At 44.5% G+C, this 18,937-nt stretch overlaps 1 protein-coding gene across 1 annotated transcript in view; it reads right to left on the bottom strand.

Annotated features, from left to right (window-relative positions):
* TRIM66 (tripartite motif containing 66) overlaps positions 1-15,303 on the bottom strand; it is a gene marked incomplete at both ends in the record, with an annotated part of 57,756 nt that extends 42,453 nt beyond the window's left edge. Inside the window, 2 exons of the mRNA XM_080913024.1 lie at positions 11,276-11,579; positions 15,253-15,303. Coding sequence (XP_080769150.1) covers positions 11,276-11,579; positions 15,253-15,303 — 355 coding nt within the window. The remainder of the gene's footprint in view (positions 1-11,275; positions 11,580-15,252) is intronic.
* Positions 15,304-18,937: the final 3,634 nt, after the last annotated feature.

Genomic DNA, 18,937 nt, shown 5'->3' with positions numbered 1-18,937 from the left:
TGTGTGTGTGTGTGTGTGTGTGTGTGCGCGCGCGCCGGTGGGCATGTGCATGTGTGTGTTTTAAAACAGGGTCTCACATAACCCAGGCTAGCCTCAAATACCTGAGATTGACCTTGAACTCCAGATCTTACAGCTTCTACTTCCCAAGTGCCAGGATTAAAGGCTGTGAGAGCAAACTTGTCATGCAAGAATAAGTTTGTTTGTTTGTTTGTTTGTTTGTTTGTTTTGAGACCGGGTCTTTCTTTGTAACCCTGCCCTAGAACTTGCTACATAAACCAGATTGGCCTCAAACTCACAGAGACCCACCTGCCTCTGCCTCTTGAGTAATGAGATTAAAGGCATGTGCCCACATCACACTCAGCTCTGAATGGCTTTTAAAACAGAGATCTGAGCATGCCTCACTGAACACAACAATGGCTCCCGCCCTGCAGGAATAGCATGAACCTGTCAAGACCACTCAGAAAAATCACTGCCTAAAGCATGGTCGTAATTGCAGCCAGCCTGGTTTTGTTGTTTTCTTGTTTTGGTGGGTTTGTTTTGTTTGCAGGGGTTGGTTGATTTTTGTCTGGTTGGTTTTTTGTTGTTGTTGTTGTTGTTTAAGACAGGGTTTAAATACAGTCAATAAAACAGCTTCTTGAAGACAGAAATGTAGATCAGTGCTTGCCTAATGTGCAAGTGGCCCTGGGCTCAGGCCCTAGCACTAGGTAAGCAGGTGGTAAGTCAGCAAGCAGTACAAGCCCAGCATTTTAGGTGGAGACCGGAAGATCAGAAGTTCAAAGCCACCCTCAGCAACTTAGGGAGTTTAAGGACAGCCTGAGTTACAGAGACCCTGTTTCAAAAAAAAGGGGGATGGTTGGGGGAAGTAGAAAGAAAAAAAAGAAAGGAAGGAGGAGGGAGAAAGGATTTCTTGGAACACAAACAGGGCCATTGGTTTCTATACTGACTATGGCTGCTTTGCTGCTAGTGTCAGAGTCAAGTGACTGAAAGAAACTCTATGACTGGCAAAACCAAAACTACCATCTGTCCCTGTTAGATCAAAAGAAACTTACCCATAGTTTACAACATCCTCTCCATCTTCCACACAGAGATACAATTCTGATGATGGGGTCTGCTTCTTACTAAACCCATCCCCATGAGCTCTGGTTCACATGGGAAGAAGGCCTTCAAATATGAGTAAGATGTTACTAACACAGAAGGGAGACCTTCACACACAGTTATATGTGTAAAAACATGGGGCCTCTGGGACATGGAGAGGAATACAGGAAACACGGCTACATATTTAATATGAAAAAAAACTAGAAAGAGCCTTGAAGGCCCAGAGCCTTCTATTCTGAACTGCAACCGATGCCAAGTCCTTGTTTTCTTCCTTTCTATTTCTTTTTTGTGGTCCTGGGGGTCGAGCCTGGGGCCTTGCACGTGCTAAGACTGTCCCTTTCCTGGACTAGATACCTAACCTTTTTACTTTCATTTTTCAACAGAGTTTCACCAGCCTTAAATTTCCCCTGTGGTCCATTCAAGGCTTTGAATCTTCAATACTTTTGCCTGGATCTCCTGAGTAGCTGAAATTACACATCTGGGCCACTAGGCCCAGCTCCCAGTTCAGAATCTTTAGGTAAGCAACAGTACAGGCCTAGAGTTAGAAGGTGGGATCAAGTTCAGAGTAGAAGGTTTGGAAGCATAACACCCATGGCAGGGTAAATATATTGCAGGAAATAATAAGGACTATCCAGGAATGAGGAGGCAGGGCCAGCAGCTGAGCAAGAGCCTCAGTCTGAGCCTGACAGCCTGGTGGCCAGCTAAGGGTGGAGGAGATTATACTAGATGTCTGGTCCTTGGCCTTCGTTCTCTGATGAAGCACCTGGTTAGGATGCCTGCTTTCTGTACCGGGAAAATATCCACAATAGATGCAAATGCAGGCTGAGGCTGGGCTCACTCATTTGATAGACTCTCGCTGACCCAGTAGTACCTCTGTCTCTTCACACAGAAGCCTAGGACTTCATATAAAGGAGGACATACAGACACACTCCCTGCAAAGCCACTGACCCCACTGACAGTTCAAGGCAGCATCCTGTTACAGATCTGCAGCTTCTGCAGCCTGCAAGCCCAAACAAACCCAGGTAAGAGAGCTGGAGCTGATTCTATGGCTCTGCAAATGACCAAGCATGTGACTTCCTGTCCCCCATCTGTGGAGTAGCCAGGTAGAGATGAACTGTAAGGGCTTTTCCTGCTGTCTGCCCCCCACAGCACTTAGGTACAACTAACTAGTCCCCCCATCTAGGGTAAGATCCAGAGATAAGCTCTAGCTCCAAAACTGCCTATCAACCACTGCTACCTTGAACTTCCTCCCTCTGCAAATCTCACCAGCCATAGTTTCCAGCCGCAGCAAGCACATCCCCCCAAACGCGACCTACCTCTTTCCATCCACCTGGGGAATTGCTCTCCCAGTAACAGGGACTGTTCAGAGGTGCCAACGCTCCTCCTAGGGCCCTAGAGAACCAATTAAGGTGAGGAAACTGTTCTTGAACTAAAAAGCCATCCTGCTGACAGGGCTCCAGAGCTCTGGCTTCTGCACCTGCTACACACCATGGCTCCATTCAGGTCAGCAGCCCACCCTCCACCTGGGAGACCTGGGGTACTGTCTGCCTCAGACCCCACCTATTTGGATGTGCTGTTTAACACGCATCCTTGGAAAAAGCAAGCAGCAGTCACCTGCCTCCCAGGCTCCTGCAGCCAGTTCTGCTGTCTCCCGTCCATTAGATGGGAGACCGAGGCCATTAGAGCCCCTCCAGCTGAGCTGCTCATTAGGATTAGAGCCATTTCCCTCTCTGACTCTGAGGTTGTGGCATCTTGCATCACTTCCCCTTCTCTCTGCCCTCCCAGAGCCCCCAAGGCCTTCCCACCAAGGGACAGCCATTACTCCCCTTTCAACATTAACAGCATACAAGGAATATGCTGTTACCCTTAACTCGCTTCAGGAATTATGGGGCTAGCTGAAGAGGTTATCTGGTGTTCAAATTGCTTATCAGGTTCAACCTTGAAAGCCAAAGAGGAGCTGCCCAGACTGTCGGTACTAGAGAGTCTAAGCTCCAGAGATGTGAGTCCCAGATCAGGGATCTTCCTACATCTCATGCTGTCTTCTACTCTGAAAATCAGAAAAGTAAGATTCTAAACAGGTAGCTTCTAAAATGTGGATATGAAGACCAATCTCCCGGTAAACAAATTACTTTGAATGTTCCTTTTACTCACATGGAGAAGGAAACACCCAGTTCGTTACCCTCCCTGACCTAAAGCAAAAACTAAAACGAATGGAACCTTCAGCGTCTTGCAGTTTGAGCTAGGACTTGGTAAACGTCAGCTGTGGCACCATTTCTGCACAGCCGGCTGAATTTACCCTAAGTACAGGCAGACAACCTTCCAGGTGGAGTTTGACCCTGGACTATTTTCAGTGAGAGACTTAAAAGGAAGCGTGGAGGTTCTTCCACTTACGACGGACTTACAGTCTGATAATTCACTGTAGGTTGAAAACATCATAAACAACGAGCCTGGGTGGTGGTGGCGCACACCTTTAAGCTTAGCACTCAGGAAGTAGAGGGAGTACTCTGAGTTCGAGGCCAGCCTGGTCTACAGAGTGAGTTCCAGGATAGCCAAGGATACACAGAGAAACTCTGTCTCAGAAAGAAAAAGAGGAAGGAAAGAAGGGAGGGAGGGGAGAAAGGAAATGAAGGAGGAAAGGAAGGAAGGAAGGAAGAAAAGAAGGGAAGAAGGAAAGAAGGAGAAAAAAGAAATTAAAATGGAAAAATGTATCCAGTTCCTTTAGCCAAGTGAACACCATAGCTTGGCTCAGCCAACCTCAAACATGCTCGAGATACTGGCATGAGATATGGTTGGGGAATATCACTTAACACTGACACTATTTTTATAAAGTACTCAGTGTCTTGTGTAGATAAAGAACTTTCTGCCTCCCAGGCAGGGTTTTCACTGTATGAGTAGATACCTTCTGAGAATCCAGTCTTTCTGCAGTCTACAGCACCAGATGGCCCGCTGTATGGCCTAGTCATTATATGCACGTCAATTCCTGCCTCTACTCAGGTCTCCACTAGTAGCCTTTAAATATCTTGTCCAGCAGTGAAGGCAGCATACCTCTCTCTTCCCAAAACTCAAGAAGGTAGAGGCAAGACTATCAGAGATCCAAGGTCATCCTTAGCTGCATAGTTCAAGAACAGCCTGAGTTGTCCTTAAACCTGTCTCAAGATAAATAATAATAATAATAATAAATACACTCCTTAGTCTGCAAGTGTTTTTAACTTCCTTATAAAACTGTTAGATTTAGAACAGGTAGCATAGGCATAAGAGCCCAGTACAATATGTACCAGGGTGTTTGATTCTTTGTACCTGCAGAAAGGAGCAGGGTCAAGAGTGAAGGGGGTATATGCATTTACAGGCTGGGGTCACAGGACGTCTGAGGACTCAAGGCCTCGTTGCTCAGTTAACGAGTGTTCATTCAAGTCCAGGGCCTATAGCATATTTTGGTGGCCATGTCGTGGCAGAATCAGAAAGCACAATCCATTGGAAGAGAACATGCCCACTAGACACAGGGCCCGAGGAAGTGTCACTACAACATCTGGACAGACCCCCAAGCCCAAGCAAAGACCTTTTGTCATTCAACAAGACGACCCCTTGCTCTGCTCAGCAATGGGAGAAACGCTCATTAAGATGGATTTGTCCCTATACAACATTACAGCATCTGGCTGGGGGCAGGAACCCTGGGAACCTATTTCTCCACAGCCTCTGTTTAGCTCCTTACCATCCCCGGCACCACATTTAAATAAAACCAAACCTGTCAGAAGGGACTAAGCCTCCTAGTGTTGGAGACCCCACCGCATAAATGGCAATGCTATGTATGAGCTCTTCCCAAAGAAGCAGGAACCAGGTACAACTACATCCAGTCAGGTTCCAATATGGCCTTTCTCACAAGAACTGCCAGAGAAAAACGGCTCTGCCTTTTCCCAGACAGCTTGCTTGGATGATACTCTTTTAGTCCTTACAAAATAGATAGTGATCAATGAATGCCCAACAGTCGCAAGCACACGGAGAGCCTCCCAATTTACTGCTCCTGGGCTCGAACAATCTGTCTGTTGGTTCATTTTCAGTTGTAAGAGCTCCTTGGAGTGGCGGGCCTTTCTTTTCCTCCCTGGACTGTATGGCACAGGGCCTGGCACACAGCAGTCAGTGTGTGCCTGTGCAGGGGATGGGTACACAGCGGCAGACACTGCAGCACATAGTCTGAGGAACTCCAAGTAATGAAGAGAAATGTATTCCATGCTTTACCCACAAATGCAAACGTGGAAGGTCACAATGACCACATCGTAAGAATATAAAATGCAGGCTAGAGAGATGACGCGGGGATTAAGAGCAATGGCTGCTCTTACAGAAGACCCAGGTTCAGTTCCCAGCATCCTCACTAGATGGCTCACAGCTGCTTGCAATTCCAGTTCCAGGGCACCTGATTACCCTCTTCTGTCCCCTGCAGGCTCCTGCACACATATAGAATGTACACATATACTCAGGCATGCAAACATACACATACTTTCTAATTATTTTTAAAATAATACAAGGTACCACATATATAATCGATTAATTTTATTTCCAACTCAAGTATCTATAGGTCGTTCCCCCTCCATTTTAGTTTTGACTCATCGTAGATATCAGCATTTTTCACCATTACTTAGTGCTTTGTTGTATTAGTTTTATGTACATGACCTCACTTAATTTTTGTAACTGTATTAGTCAGGGTTCTCTAGAGTCACAGAACATATGGAATGTCTTTCTTTATTGAGGGAGTTTATTATGATGATTTACAGCCTGTAGTCCAACACCCCAACAATGGTCAGCTGTCAGTGGGAAGTCCAAGAATCTAGGAGTTGCTCAGTCCCACAGGGAAGTTGTCTCAGCTGCTCTGCAGGAGGGTTCCAACAGATGTGCTGGTAAGTAAATGCAAGCAGTGAAGAGAGAATCTCCCTTCTTCTTTGTCTGCAGCAGAAGGTGTGGCCCAGATTAAAGTGTGGATCACCACACCTGGATTTGAGACTTGTTTTGCCCCAGGCTGACCTTGAACTCAGAGATCTCCTCGCCTTAGTCTCCTGGGACTGAAGGCGTGTACTACCTTACCTGGGCCTAAGCTTTCCATGGTTGCTGTGCCTCAAGATCTCCACACCAAGATCCAGGCCAGAAACATGTCTTCCAGCCTCAAGATCTGGATCACAGGTGAGCCCTCCAATTCTGAGTTGTAGTTCCTTCCAGATGTAGTCAAGCTGACAACCAGGAATAGCCATTACAATAATATGGGCTGTTTTCTACTGTCACCATAAAGGCAAAACCAAACAAACAAAAACTTCCAAGCACAGAGAACCCCTCATTCAAGAAATGTCTCTCTACATCGGAGACCATTACAGAAAACTACAACCCATGACAGTGTAGTGAACTGTGTGCTACCTAGCCCCAGCTGATAAACCTACAACACACTCCTGTACCTAAAGCTTAGAGACCACGGCAGAAAAGAGGGTGGGAAGATTGTGAGAGCCAGAAGAACAGGAAGCTTGCTGTGAGTTCCAGCTCCTAAAAATTGTCAGAGGAGCCACACCCATGAAGTCTCCCCAACACCATGCCTGAACAAGACCTGAACAAAGACCACACTAGCAGACGTGCTAACTAGGAACAGAGATGTGTCACCAGGTCCCAACCCCAGACAAAGAACTACAGGCAACCAAGGAATGCCAAGAGCAGGAGGAATAGTCTCCCCCATGCATGAAACCCCCAATATTATCCAATAACAAAATTGTCAGCCTTGAAAATATATATACATAAGTAACATATGGACTAATCAGGTTATATTTATATGTTTAGAAATTATAGATAGAAAGAGAACAATAAATAAAGAAACAAATGAGTAATTACATTATGTTTCTATATTTAGTAGATAGATAGATAGATAGATAGATAGATAGATAGATAGATAGATAGATAGCAGTAATTAAAGAAAAAGAGGCCATGGATTTGAGAGGGAACAAGTATGCAGGAATGGTTGGAGAAGAGAAATGATGTAATTCTATCTTAATTTCAAATTTTTTTAAAGTGTATAAAAACATTGAGCTGAAGAGATGATTCAGTAGTTAAGAGCGCTGGGTCCTCATCCAGAGACCAGCACCCACATAACAGCTCACAACTGTCTCCAGCACCCTCACAAAGACATACATGCAGGCAAAATACTGCATGATGCACATAAGCTAAAAATAAACAAATAATTCTTAATAGAAAAAGAAATGAAGTCCAGAAATAAAAAGAATAAATGAAGGCAAAGGAGGAGGAGGAAAAAAGAAATGGAGTAAGTTTCCCAAGTCATATAATCAGTGACAGGCAGGTCAGGATGGGCACTCAGAGATCCAGAAATCCATATTCTGACATCAAATCTTATATTTTGATTCTCCACAGTATTTAGAATAATTAGGAAAACAACATTATGATAGTTGTTGTTAATAGTATTTAATGTGCTAAGTTTATAATTTTTGTTGGGTTTTTTTTTTCTTTTTTAAAACAGGGTCCCACTATGTAAGTACAACTGGCTTGGACTCCCTATGTAGAGCAGTCTGTCCTCAAACTCACAAAGATTCACCTGTTTCCCAAGTGCTGCAGTTAAGGGCGTGCATCATTATTCCTGGCCAATGTTCTAATTTCAGTTTTTAAAAGTCATTGAGAGAAAAAAGAAGTTACTGAGACATGTCAGTTCACACTAAAAAAATCGTACATAAAGTCAAAGACCCAAGAAATAAAACTATAAAATTCTTAGAAGAAAAATAAAATGCTTTATCACATTGGATATGGTAATGATTTCCTGGAAATAAAACCAAAGGTATAAGCAACAAAAGAAATTAAGTTAGATTTCGTCATAATCAAAAACTGGTTCCTCAATCCCACTTGGGAGGAAAAAAAAAGCAATCAGGAGGGAGGGGGCTAAGGGAGGGGGACCTGGGAGGGAAAGGGGGTGGGGGAGGGGCAGAGAGGGGAACAGGATCAGGTATTGGAGGGGGAACAGAACTGAAGCCTGAGGGCCAGCAGAAAGATTGGAAACAGGCTACCTCCAGAGATAGAAGGACCTTCTAGAATGTACTAGAGACCTGAGAGGTGAGATACTCTCAGGACTCAAAGGGAGGGACCTTAGATGAAATGCTCAACAGTGTGGAGAGGGAACTTGTAGAGCCCACCTCCAGTATAAAGACAGCATCAAGTGGAGGGATGGGGTGACCATCCCACAGTCAAAACTCTGACCCAAAATTGTCCCTGTCTAAAAGAACTGCAGGGACAAAAATGGAGAAGTGTTGAGAGAAAAGAGGTCCAGTGAAAGGCCCAAACTGGGATACATCTCAAGGAGAGGCCCCAAGGCCCGACACTAATGCTAAGGTGTGCTTACAGACGAAAGCCTTGCACGGCTGCCCTCTGCCGAGGGGCCCAACAAGCAGCTGAAAGAGTCAAATGCAGATATGTAAACTCAATCAATGGACAGGAGCCAGGGACCCCTGTGGTTGAATTAGGGAAAAGCTGGAAGAAGCTGAGGAGGAGGTGACCCCATAGGAAGACCAGCAGTCTCAACTAACCTGGACCCTGGAGATCTCTCAGACACTGAGCCTCCAACTAGACAGCAAACACCAGCCGTTAGGAGGCCCCCAATACACATACAGCAGAGGACTGCCTGGTCTGGCCTCAGTGAGAGAAGATACACCTAACCCTCAAGAGACTTGAGGCCCCAGGGAGTGGGAGAGGTTATGCGCTTGGAGATGGGGGATGGGGGGGTTATGGGATGAACAACAGTCAGAGGGCTGACTGGGAGGAGGATAAAGACTGGACTGTAAAAAAAAAGATTAAAGAATAAAAAACAAACAAACAAAAAACCTGGTACATTAGGGAGATGAAAAGCAACCTACAGAATGGGAGGGAATATTTGCAAATCAAGTCCCTGATAAGGAACTAATAACCAGATACATACTGAACTGTGGTAATCAATGGCAGAAAACCCCAGTTAACAAGTCAAGCCTTCCACGCTGTAGCCATTAAACAGCAATTTCCTGTGCCCCACGTGCTTCTGGGAGCCACCATTCTATTTCCTGTCACCACGAATCTGGCTCTAGATGCCACATTCAACGGCACCTGGCCTTGTGAGGAGTTCTTTATACATAACCTAGGTAGTAACACATTTTCCAGAGTCACCCTCTATAAATTACTGTATTCTCAGGATTGTCTAAGTGAGGACACCTTAAATTCCTCCCATTTGCAACCTCTTTTGGTCTGAAAAATCTTATGTAACCCCAGGTATATGAGGATATAAAGTGGGCATATAAATCAAATATTTACTGATAACAAAGTATAAAGATAACAATTTCAAAAGAGTTCTTGGGCATACATATAATTTTAGCGTTTATTAAATACAAAGGCAAGTATTAAAGATGCACACCAGCACCCACATAAAATGCTGAGCATGGCTGTACACACCTGTGACCCATGCTTTGGGAGTGGACAGGAGGGACCCTGGGGCTTGCTGGTTAGCTAGTCTAGCTAATCAGTAGCTCCAGGTTCACTGAGTGAAGACCCTGTCTCAAAACACTAAGGTGGAGAGAAAAGAAGAAATATATCAATCTTTTGTCACTATACAAAGTCACACAAATGTACAGGCCCACATGCACGCACGTGCGCGTGCGCGCGCGCACACACACACACACACACACACATAAATACATATACTATGTATTTATGTATGTACATACAAAGTGCTTTGCTTTTGAGACAGAATCTCACCATGTAACTATGGCTGTCCTGGAAATTTCCAACGTAGACCAGGTTGGCCTCAAATTCGCAGAGATCTGCCTCTGCCTCCCAAGTGGAAGAATTAATAATAGCACAGACTACCACACTTGATATAATGCTTTTAATGTTTAATGAACAACGTTTGATTTCGAAACTCATACATTAGTTTTAAAAATGAAAGTATGCAGCCAGAAGGTGTGTCAGCACTTTCTTATAATCCCAGCACTTGGGAATCTGGGCCCAGAGGATCACAGAGTTTGAGATTATCCTGACCTCCATATTAAGTTCCAGGCCAGCACAGGCCACAGCAAGATACACTGCATGTCCAACAGAAATGAACATATTCTGAGATTACTGACAGCATTACAGGAGAGACAGGAGATGAGACCATGGTGGACAGAGGCCCACATCTTGACCAGACTGCTTAGTTTTATGTATCCCTTGCCTTGCGTTTGAACCCTACCCTCCTGTCAGGACCCAGAAGCTAGACTTAGAACATGACTGGGTTCTCTAAACCGCTTCCCACTGGGGCCACAGTGAATAAATCTCCTTTCTCTGCGATCCACTATTAATTTGCTTTTTGGAAGATGGGTGGCCAAGCCTGTTGGGGTCCAGGTATAACCCCAGGTCTACTAACAGCATGAGATTCTGACTCAAAAAGGAAAAGAAAAATTAAAAATATACCCTATTTTCTCTGTACTTTAAACTCACAGCAGACTAAAAGATTACCTTCTTGCTATGGGTTCAGAGAATCAAAATCCAGATTTAAAGTCTACTTTTAGTCCAGATAGCTCAAAGGAAAACCTCGATTTGTGTTACAAATCGATACGGTTATGCTGTAGAAAACAGTGAAGATGAAGGAGGAGCCGGCGCCCTCCTGTTTTGACTCCCACTGTACATTTTCACTCGCCCTGCCAGGTGGAACACTGAAAGGAAGGGACCTGCTTCTGGTCCCTGGGGACTTCACCGCTCTCAGTGCGACAGTTTCCTAGGAAACCTGACAGTCAGGAGTAAGGTACTCGCTCCCCCCTGCCGGGCAGCAGTTTCAACAGTGGATAGTTCAGCACTGGTTCTGGTAAAAATCTGTTCCTGACCAACACTGGGATGCCAGCCCTTCTCTCTGCCAGGAAGGCTGCGGACGCCAGAATACGTCCTCTCTATCTTTGGATGGAGGCAGTCAAACCCTGAATCAAAATCTTCAAAGGCTTCTTAGTCTGCCAGCGACTCGAGGAAACCCCAGAGACGGAAGGCCCCCAGTTTACAAACCCCAGAGGGTTTGCTGAGTCTCTTGGATTCCCTAAAGATGCTTTCAGCAACGAATATCCCTTGGGCATTTAGATTCTGACTCTCTTCACCTGAAGCTTGGTTCTTACGATACAGGAAGAGGCCTGACTGAGGCAAACCATGAGGCTTTTGTACTTACCACCTGGGGCTGTCCCGTAAGGCCTGGTAACAAGCCCTAGTTCCTGCATGAAGCCCTGGGAGCAATCCTTACAGAGCAGATGTTGGCACGGTAAAAGCCGAGAGCCCTCAGCTCGTAGGTCCCGTCCGCACCTAGAGCAGGTCGGTGCCACAGCTTCCTTGCATCCATCTGTAGAGCATTGTGGTTGCCTTGGAAAGCTCATACCCGGGCCTGGGCTCCTGTCTGCACCTGCGTTTGGGGCTTCAGCTTTTCCACTGACATCCTCGGGGGTGAAGCACCGTGTAGAGCGAGCGAGCTCCACTCCCTGCAAGTGAAGCAAAAAGCAGAGAGACTTATTCTTTGGGATGGGGACGTTCTTGGACAGATAAGGAGAGGAAGCCTCCGAGGTCCAGGTCAAGGCCCTCAGTCTCTACCTGAGCTCAGAGAGAGGTCAGCATCTTCACTGTGAAAACCAATCCTGGGGGCATCTGCTAGGTTCTGATGGGCTTCAAAAGTGCCCCTAACCGCGTGTGCCTCTCCTTCCTGGTGAACGAGGGCGATCCAAGTTTACTCTTGGAAATGGGTTGAAAATTCATAAAGTGCCAAGTTTACATACTTATATCAATCCACACAAACTACCCTTGGTAAAGGAGATTATGACACTTTTACAAATCAAGTAAATCAGGAGGTACAGGCCGAGAAAGGTGAGTCTCTCAGAAGCAGTATAATGCACCAAGACAAAGTTCAAATTCCAACACAGGTCAGCCTGATTCTAGACACCACACTCTTAACTGCTGGGATGTTCTCAGGCTTAGATCCTTTCATCCATTTTTTTCTGTGAGTTCAAGTAATCTTTTTAAAGTTTTATTTTTAAGTGTGTGTGTGTGTGTGTGTGTGTGTGTGTGTGTGTGTGTGTGAGCCTGCAAGGACCAGAACCAGAAGAGGACAATAGCTGCCTGATGTGGGAACCAAACCGCAGGTCCTCTGTAAGAGCCACCTCTCCAGCCTGTTTTTGATTTGGGTTTGACTTTAAAGGTTTTATTTTATGTATATAGGTGTTTCATCTGCACGTGTGTCTGTGTACCAGGTGCATACCTGGTGCCCATAGAGCCCAAAAGATGGTGTCTAATTCCTGGGGCTGAAGTGGCAAAGGATTATGAGCTATCATTGTGGGTGATAGGAAATGAGCCCAGGTCCTCTGAAGAGCAGCAATTGATCTTAACCATTGAGCCTTTGCTCTGGTCCTCTTATAATTTGTTAAATACCGCTTTTCTCCAGTAGCGGTGTTTTGTTGGCTTTTTGTTTTGCTTTTTAAAGATTTATTTATTTATTATATGTAGCTGTCTTCAGACACCAGAAGAGGGCATCAGATGGTTGTGAGCCACCATGTAGTTTCTGGGATTTGAACTCAGGACCTCTGGAAGAGCAGTCAGTGCTCTTAACTGCTGAGCCATCTCTCCAGCACCAGTAGTGGTGTTTTTAAAGGCATAGCTCTTCTGTATCATTTACATGTTCACCCTAAGATTTTGGGGGCAGTATTGAACCTGTGAGCTCATTCACAGCAAACAGTATTGCTTATCTGAGATTAACAAAGAGAAGGGCAGACATGACAACTGTGCATTCTTGCCACATAGGGTTTAAATGGCACTGTAGGACTTTAGATTATTGTGTTTACCAAACTTAGCTACACGAATGAGAAGCATGTTTAAATTGCAGTGGTAAATTTAGTTTGACAAAACTTTATCTGCATATGAAATTAATATTGTTAATCTGGCTGCTTGGGGTTTGTAGGCTTTATCATGTTTGAATACTGGTAGTACAATCTCATAAGTTATGGCCAAAAGGAGCTTGTGTCTACTTTTATATTTGTATTTAATAACTATATCATTCAGTTGGCCTGGGACTGCAATTATGCAAGTCTAGATCTTTAAGAACCAAGTCTGCTAAGGAAAATGGTGATGAGACTTGGGGAGGTCAGGAAGATGGATGCAGATGGATGGATGTTGTGGGAAGCCTCTGCAAACCCCGGGGCCTACAGAGTAATGATCCACAGGAGGTGAGAAGGGAATCTTGTTCAACATGACTCAGTAGCTTTTGTTGGCTCAAACTTGTAGAGTCTGAAACCAGACAGTTTTTTTTTAAGGCATATTTAAGAGTACAGTACAATTTAGAAAAAAAAATGTCCTAGTATAACATAATCCCATGTATACAAGGAGGCATAATTACATTGAAATGTGTCTCAAAGTCTATGCCACTTTGATAAAGATGGATTCTAGAGACGGGCTCCGTATGTTATTTTAAGGATCTAAAGCAGTGGTTCTCACCCTTCCTAACACTGTGACCCTTTGACACAGCTCCTTGTAAAGTTACCTCATTGCTGCTACTTCAAAACTGTAATTTTGCTATTTTTATGAATTGTGATGTAAATTTCTAATATGCAGGATATCTGATATGTGACCCCTGTGATAGGGTCATTTTACCCTCCCCCCTACACACACACAAAGGGGGTTGTGAACTCTACTAAAAGCCTTAAGCCTAGAAGGACGATCTGGGGTTGTCTTAGTCATACAGAAAGCACAAAGGTCATCTAGACTATTAAGTATTCCCAGTTCTGCTTGTGGGAAAATGGGAGCGCCCCTGAACATAGGGATAGCTCAAGGATCATCTAGGCGTTGGCTGCCTCTGTTTCCAGCCTTCTGGATGCTGAACAGGCTATCTTCTCTTCCCTTGAAACATCCTTGGTTCCCCCAGTGCTATCTGTGAGTCAAGCTTTGTGCTTCCAACAGGATGGACCTTCCAGTCCTGTGGGCACCATCCAGCAGCCAGAGCAGCTCCAGTAAAGGTGAGTGGGTCTTTTAGCAGGTTTAAAGTGGGTGGGCGAGTTGACTGCATTAGATCAATGGTTCTCAAACTTTGTGGTTGGAAATCCACTCCCCCCACCCCTTAAAGATAGTGCCTCATTTTGTAGCTCTGGCTAGCCTAGAACTCACTGTGTAGATCAGGCTAGCCTCAAACACATAAGAACTGCCTGCCTCTGTCTTCAGAGGGATGGGATTAAAAATATGTGCAACCATTTCCAGCTGCTCAATACAACTGCCCAGGGATGTCTCTTCACAGGATCAGCACGCTGCGGTACCAATGCAACTGTGGTTCAAGGTGGCTTAATTTGGCAGCAGCATCTGGCAGCTCTGTCCAAGTGATACTGGCTTCGCAGTCATGAAGGATGTCAGAGCATGAAGCTGTAGAGGCTTCTATCAGGGTCACTGAAGGACAAAAGACGAGGCAACCCTGAGAGACCATGGCATGAAGCTGTAAGGTGAAGCCTAATTTGTAATGGAAATCCCAGTATACTGATGGCTCCAAAACACTGGGAGTTTGCCAAGGAAGGCCACAGCCACGGAGTGAAGAGGTGTATGTGCTACAGGTAGCAGAGCTGAAGAGACAGGACAACCCAAGCCCTCTGGGGTCAAGACGATTCCAACAGAGGTTGGACATAGAGCTGCAGGATGAGGTGCTCTGACCTTTTATCTTGCTATGTTTTACTTCTTCCTTTTGGAATGGAGATGTCTATTCTGTGTCACTATACATGGAATTTGTAGAATGCATCTTGTTTTGATTTTCTAGAGGCTCTTTAAGGATTTGTCCTGGGTTGCAGTAGAGACTTTGTACTGAATAATGCTGAGACTGTTAAAGACCATGGGGATTTTGGTTTACATAAAGACATAGGGATTAACGTTTGACAATAATGTTAATGTTGCATTACAAGAAGAAAATGAAATTTTAAATGCTGTGGTTGAGGATCAAGAGGACAAGGTGGGACTGTCGTGTTAAGTTTCATTGTCCACCTGGTGAGATTTAGAATCACCAAGGAAACACACCTCTGCACTGAGGGTGTTTTCAGAAAGGTTTCCTGAACAGAGAAGACTTCCTGAACGTGGGTTACATTGTGCCATGGAGTCCTGGGCTGGATAAGAGACTGTGACCAGCATCAGACTCACCTGATTCCTGACTACAGGTGAAATGTGACCGATAGCGCCATTCATGTACATGTTAATCCAGTAAAACAACCATGTTAGTATTGTTATGAAAAATGTTTGAACTTACGGACTCCTAAAAGGGTCCCTTCAGGATTCACAGGTCACACTTAAGAGAAACTGTGACATCAGATGTCACATGATAATCCTGGACACTCGGGGAGGTGAGACCATCACCGGTAAGCATTGTGCATACTGTAGAGAGAGAGATGGCTACTTCTTCTTGTTTTCAGAAGGTGAGAGGTTTAAGGCATAGCTAGGCAGTACGTTTCTGATCTGAGGATAGGAAAGTTGAGGTGGCCCTTCATATCCCTCTGCTCTGATGCTCTTCCCTGTAGCTTGGGACATTTCTTCCTGACCAAGGAGTTTTTGGAAGATTATACTTAAGCCAGGGATACCAAATTACAATTTCTACAGGCTTCTTACATACAGTTCCCACATAAAAGAATCTGTGCCCAGTGTTACCAACTCTTCATTTGTTTGTTTGTTTATTGGCTTTTCTAGGCAAGGTCTCTCAGTATAGCCCTGGCTGTAGACCAGGCTGGACTTGAACTCAAAGATCTGCTTGCCTCTGCCTCCTGGGTGCTGGGATCAAAGACGTGCCACCACTGCCTGGCTATCTTTTTTTCAAAACACCAGAATCTAGGTTTTTATTTGCACTTTAAAATGCTGAGCCTGGGAAGATGGCTCAGTGGGTAAAGTCATTGCTAAGCAAGCATGAGGTCCTGAGTTCAAGTCTCCAGAGCCCATGAAAAAACTGTACAGAGTAGTCTGTGCCTATAACCCCAGTGCTGGGAAATAGAGACCAGCAGACCTGGGGAGATCACTGGCAAACTCAATAAATGAGGCAAAAAAGCCATTGAGGAAACACACATGTCTACATACCTGCATATAACACACAGAGACAGACACACAGACAGATTTCAGCAACTATTTCAGTCCTTATCAATGTAACCTTATAGGGAAAGGGTTTGCTTTGACTCAGCATTAGCAGCACCCCCAGAGTGTTATCAGGTGGACAGAACTCTGGTAGGTCTATACCCTGAACGACCTAAAGGCCCCCCACAAGGCTCTATTTCTCAAAGGTCCCATCACAACCTCAAAGCACAAGTTGGGGGAACATCTAGTGCTGGGTATGGTGGTGCAAACCTTTAATCTTAGCACTTACCAGGGCAGGGCAGCCTGGTCAGACCTATATGGCAAGTTCCAGGCCAACCACAGTTACATGGTGAGACTGTCTCAAAGAAATAAAAACAAGGGGCCAGAGAGATGGCTCAGTGGTTAAGGGCATTGGCTGCTCTTCCAAAGGTTCTGAGTTCAATCCCAGCAACCACGTGGTGGCTCACAGCCATCTATAATGGGATCTGATGTACATACAGATACAGTATCATATGAATAAATAAAATATTTTTAAAATTAAAAAATAAATCTTAAAAACAAACAAAACAACAGATCCAAGATATAGAAACAACAAATTAAGTTTTAAAAGAATAAGAAAAACACCATGACTCAGCATATACCAGCAGCATTCAGCTTATGACCTGTTCTTTCTGTCATGGGGAAACCTAAGCTAATTAAAACTCCACCTAAATAGTGTGGAAGAAGGGAACCCTCGCATGCAACATTGCTTTGCCAAGGCCACCTGCCTTTAACATTGCACCACATCTGGAGATCTGTGGTAAGGAACAGTTGCTGGATGTCTTTAACCTTCCAAGGAATGATGTGGTAAAACATTGCACTGGGATGAGAATCCCAAAGGCTGTTTGCTTAGGTAAGTTCAAATTAACCTCAAAACATAGTACTTATGCCTGTGGGAAAGTAAGAACGCTGGGCGAGAATACACACTCTGCCAGACTGCCAAACACACGTTTTCTGTTTGATTGCTGGATGTCTTAGATACAATCCTGTGGCCGACAGCTCTATAGTAAGGCTTTGTCATCTTTCTTTACTCTTCTCTCTTCCCAAGCACCTGGCATCTCTGTGTGGCGTTAGTATGAAGTGCCGCAGTAATACTTTTTTCTTTCGAAGATTAAAAAAAAAAAAAAAAAAAAAAAAGATTTGGGCTGGAGAGATGGCTCAGCGGTTAAGAACACTGCTCTTCCAGAGGTCCTGAGTTCAATTTCCAGCGACCACATGGTAGCTCACAACCATCTGTAACAGGATCTGGTGCCTCTTCTGGTGTGTCTGAAGACAGCAGCAGTGTGCTCAAATATGTGAAATAAATAAGTCTTAAAAAAAAAAAAAAAGATTCAAGGAGACCATATTGTTTCTTCCTAGAATTCACAGAGCAGGAAAATGAACCCATGCTTCTGTGTTCTCAGGAACTGAATACAGTGAGATTAAATATTTAAGCCTGCGTTGTATGTCCCCACACGTGTGTGGGACAATGAGTAGGAATGTGAAGTCAGTATGTCAGTAGACATCAGGCAGCACAGTAAGACTTTAAACACAGTCCAACATGGGAAAGAAACATGACTAGAAATCAAAATCCTCACATTAGTTTTTGTTTGTTTTTTGCTGTGTGCTTTAGAAAACTCCACCTGCCAAGGCATGATGGTTCAAGCCTTTAGTACCATCACTTGGGAGGCAGAGGTAGGTGGATCTCTGAGTTTTAGGCCAGCCTGGTCCACAGAATGAGTTCCAGAACAGCAAGGACTACATAGAGAAACCCTGTCTCGGGGAGAAAAAAAAAAAAAAAAAAAAAAAAAGCAAGGAAGGAAGGAAGGAAGGAAGGAAGGAAGGCAGTCCACCCTATGGATTTCTCTGCTCCCTGAAAGCTATAATCAAAAATGACTGAACGAGCCAACCAAAGCTCTGAGCATCAGGAAGTTGAAATGGAGTTAGAAATTGTACATACTGCCGGTGTACAAATTGGTTCAACCCATCTGAAAAGAATAACACCATAAGATGAATCATCAAATGTTCATACCCTATTATCCAGTAATCTCTCTCCTGGGATTTCATTCTAGACAAGTTATTGGCCAGAAGAAAAAAAGTGCATTATTACAAAATGCTCACTGCAACTTTGTCTCTAACAACAAAGAACCAAAACACAAAAACAAAATACACAAGATGGCTTAGTATGTTATAGCACATGCCAAAGGCAAATTACTCTTCGGCTGTGGGAAATAAATCTGAAGCTGAGGTTACAGCTCAGTAATAGTGCTCATCTAGAATGCTCAAGGTGCTGGGTTCTATTCCCAGCACTACAAGAAATAAAAAGAACAAATCCTTATTATGGGTAATGATACAGAAAATGTCATGGAATTAAATAAAATATGGCTATAAGCGGTTGGCATAGAGATGTCCGTGAGGTAGCACAGCAGTTAGAGTCCTCACTGTGAAAACTGGAGAACTGGCATTTGACCCCTAGCACCCACATATTAGTAAAAGCCGTAAGCACCACATATGACTGTAATCCCTGTGATGGAGATGAAGATGGCTGAATCCCAGGCACCTGTCGGCAGCCAAGCCTCGTCAAAACTTCAAGCTTCATTCGGGACTTTGTCTCAGGGGAATAAGGCAGAAAGCAAAAGGCTACATCAAGAAGCAAATTATTCCTCTGGCCTCCGTGTATGTGTATACAGCCCTATCTATGCGTGCACACACACATGTGCGCACACACACACACACACACACACACAGAGAG

The sequence above is a fragment of the Micromys minutus genome (assembly GCF_963924665.1).
Source record: "Micromys minutus genome assembly, chromosome: 2".
In the NCBI taxonomy this organism is placed as follows: domain Eukaryota; kingdom Metazoa; phylum Chordata; class Mammalia; order Rodentia; family Muridae; genus Micromys; species Micromys minutus.
The sequence above is the reverse complement of the archived record's forward strand: the minus strand, read 5'-3'. Positions and strand labels throughout refer to the sequence as shown.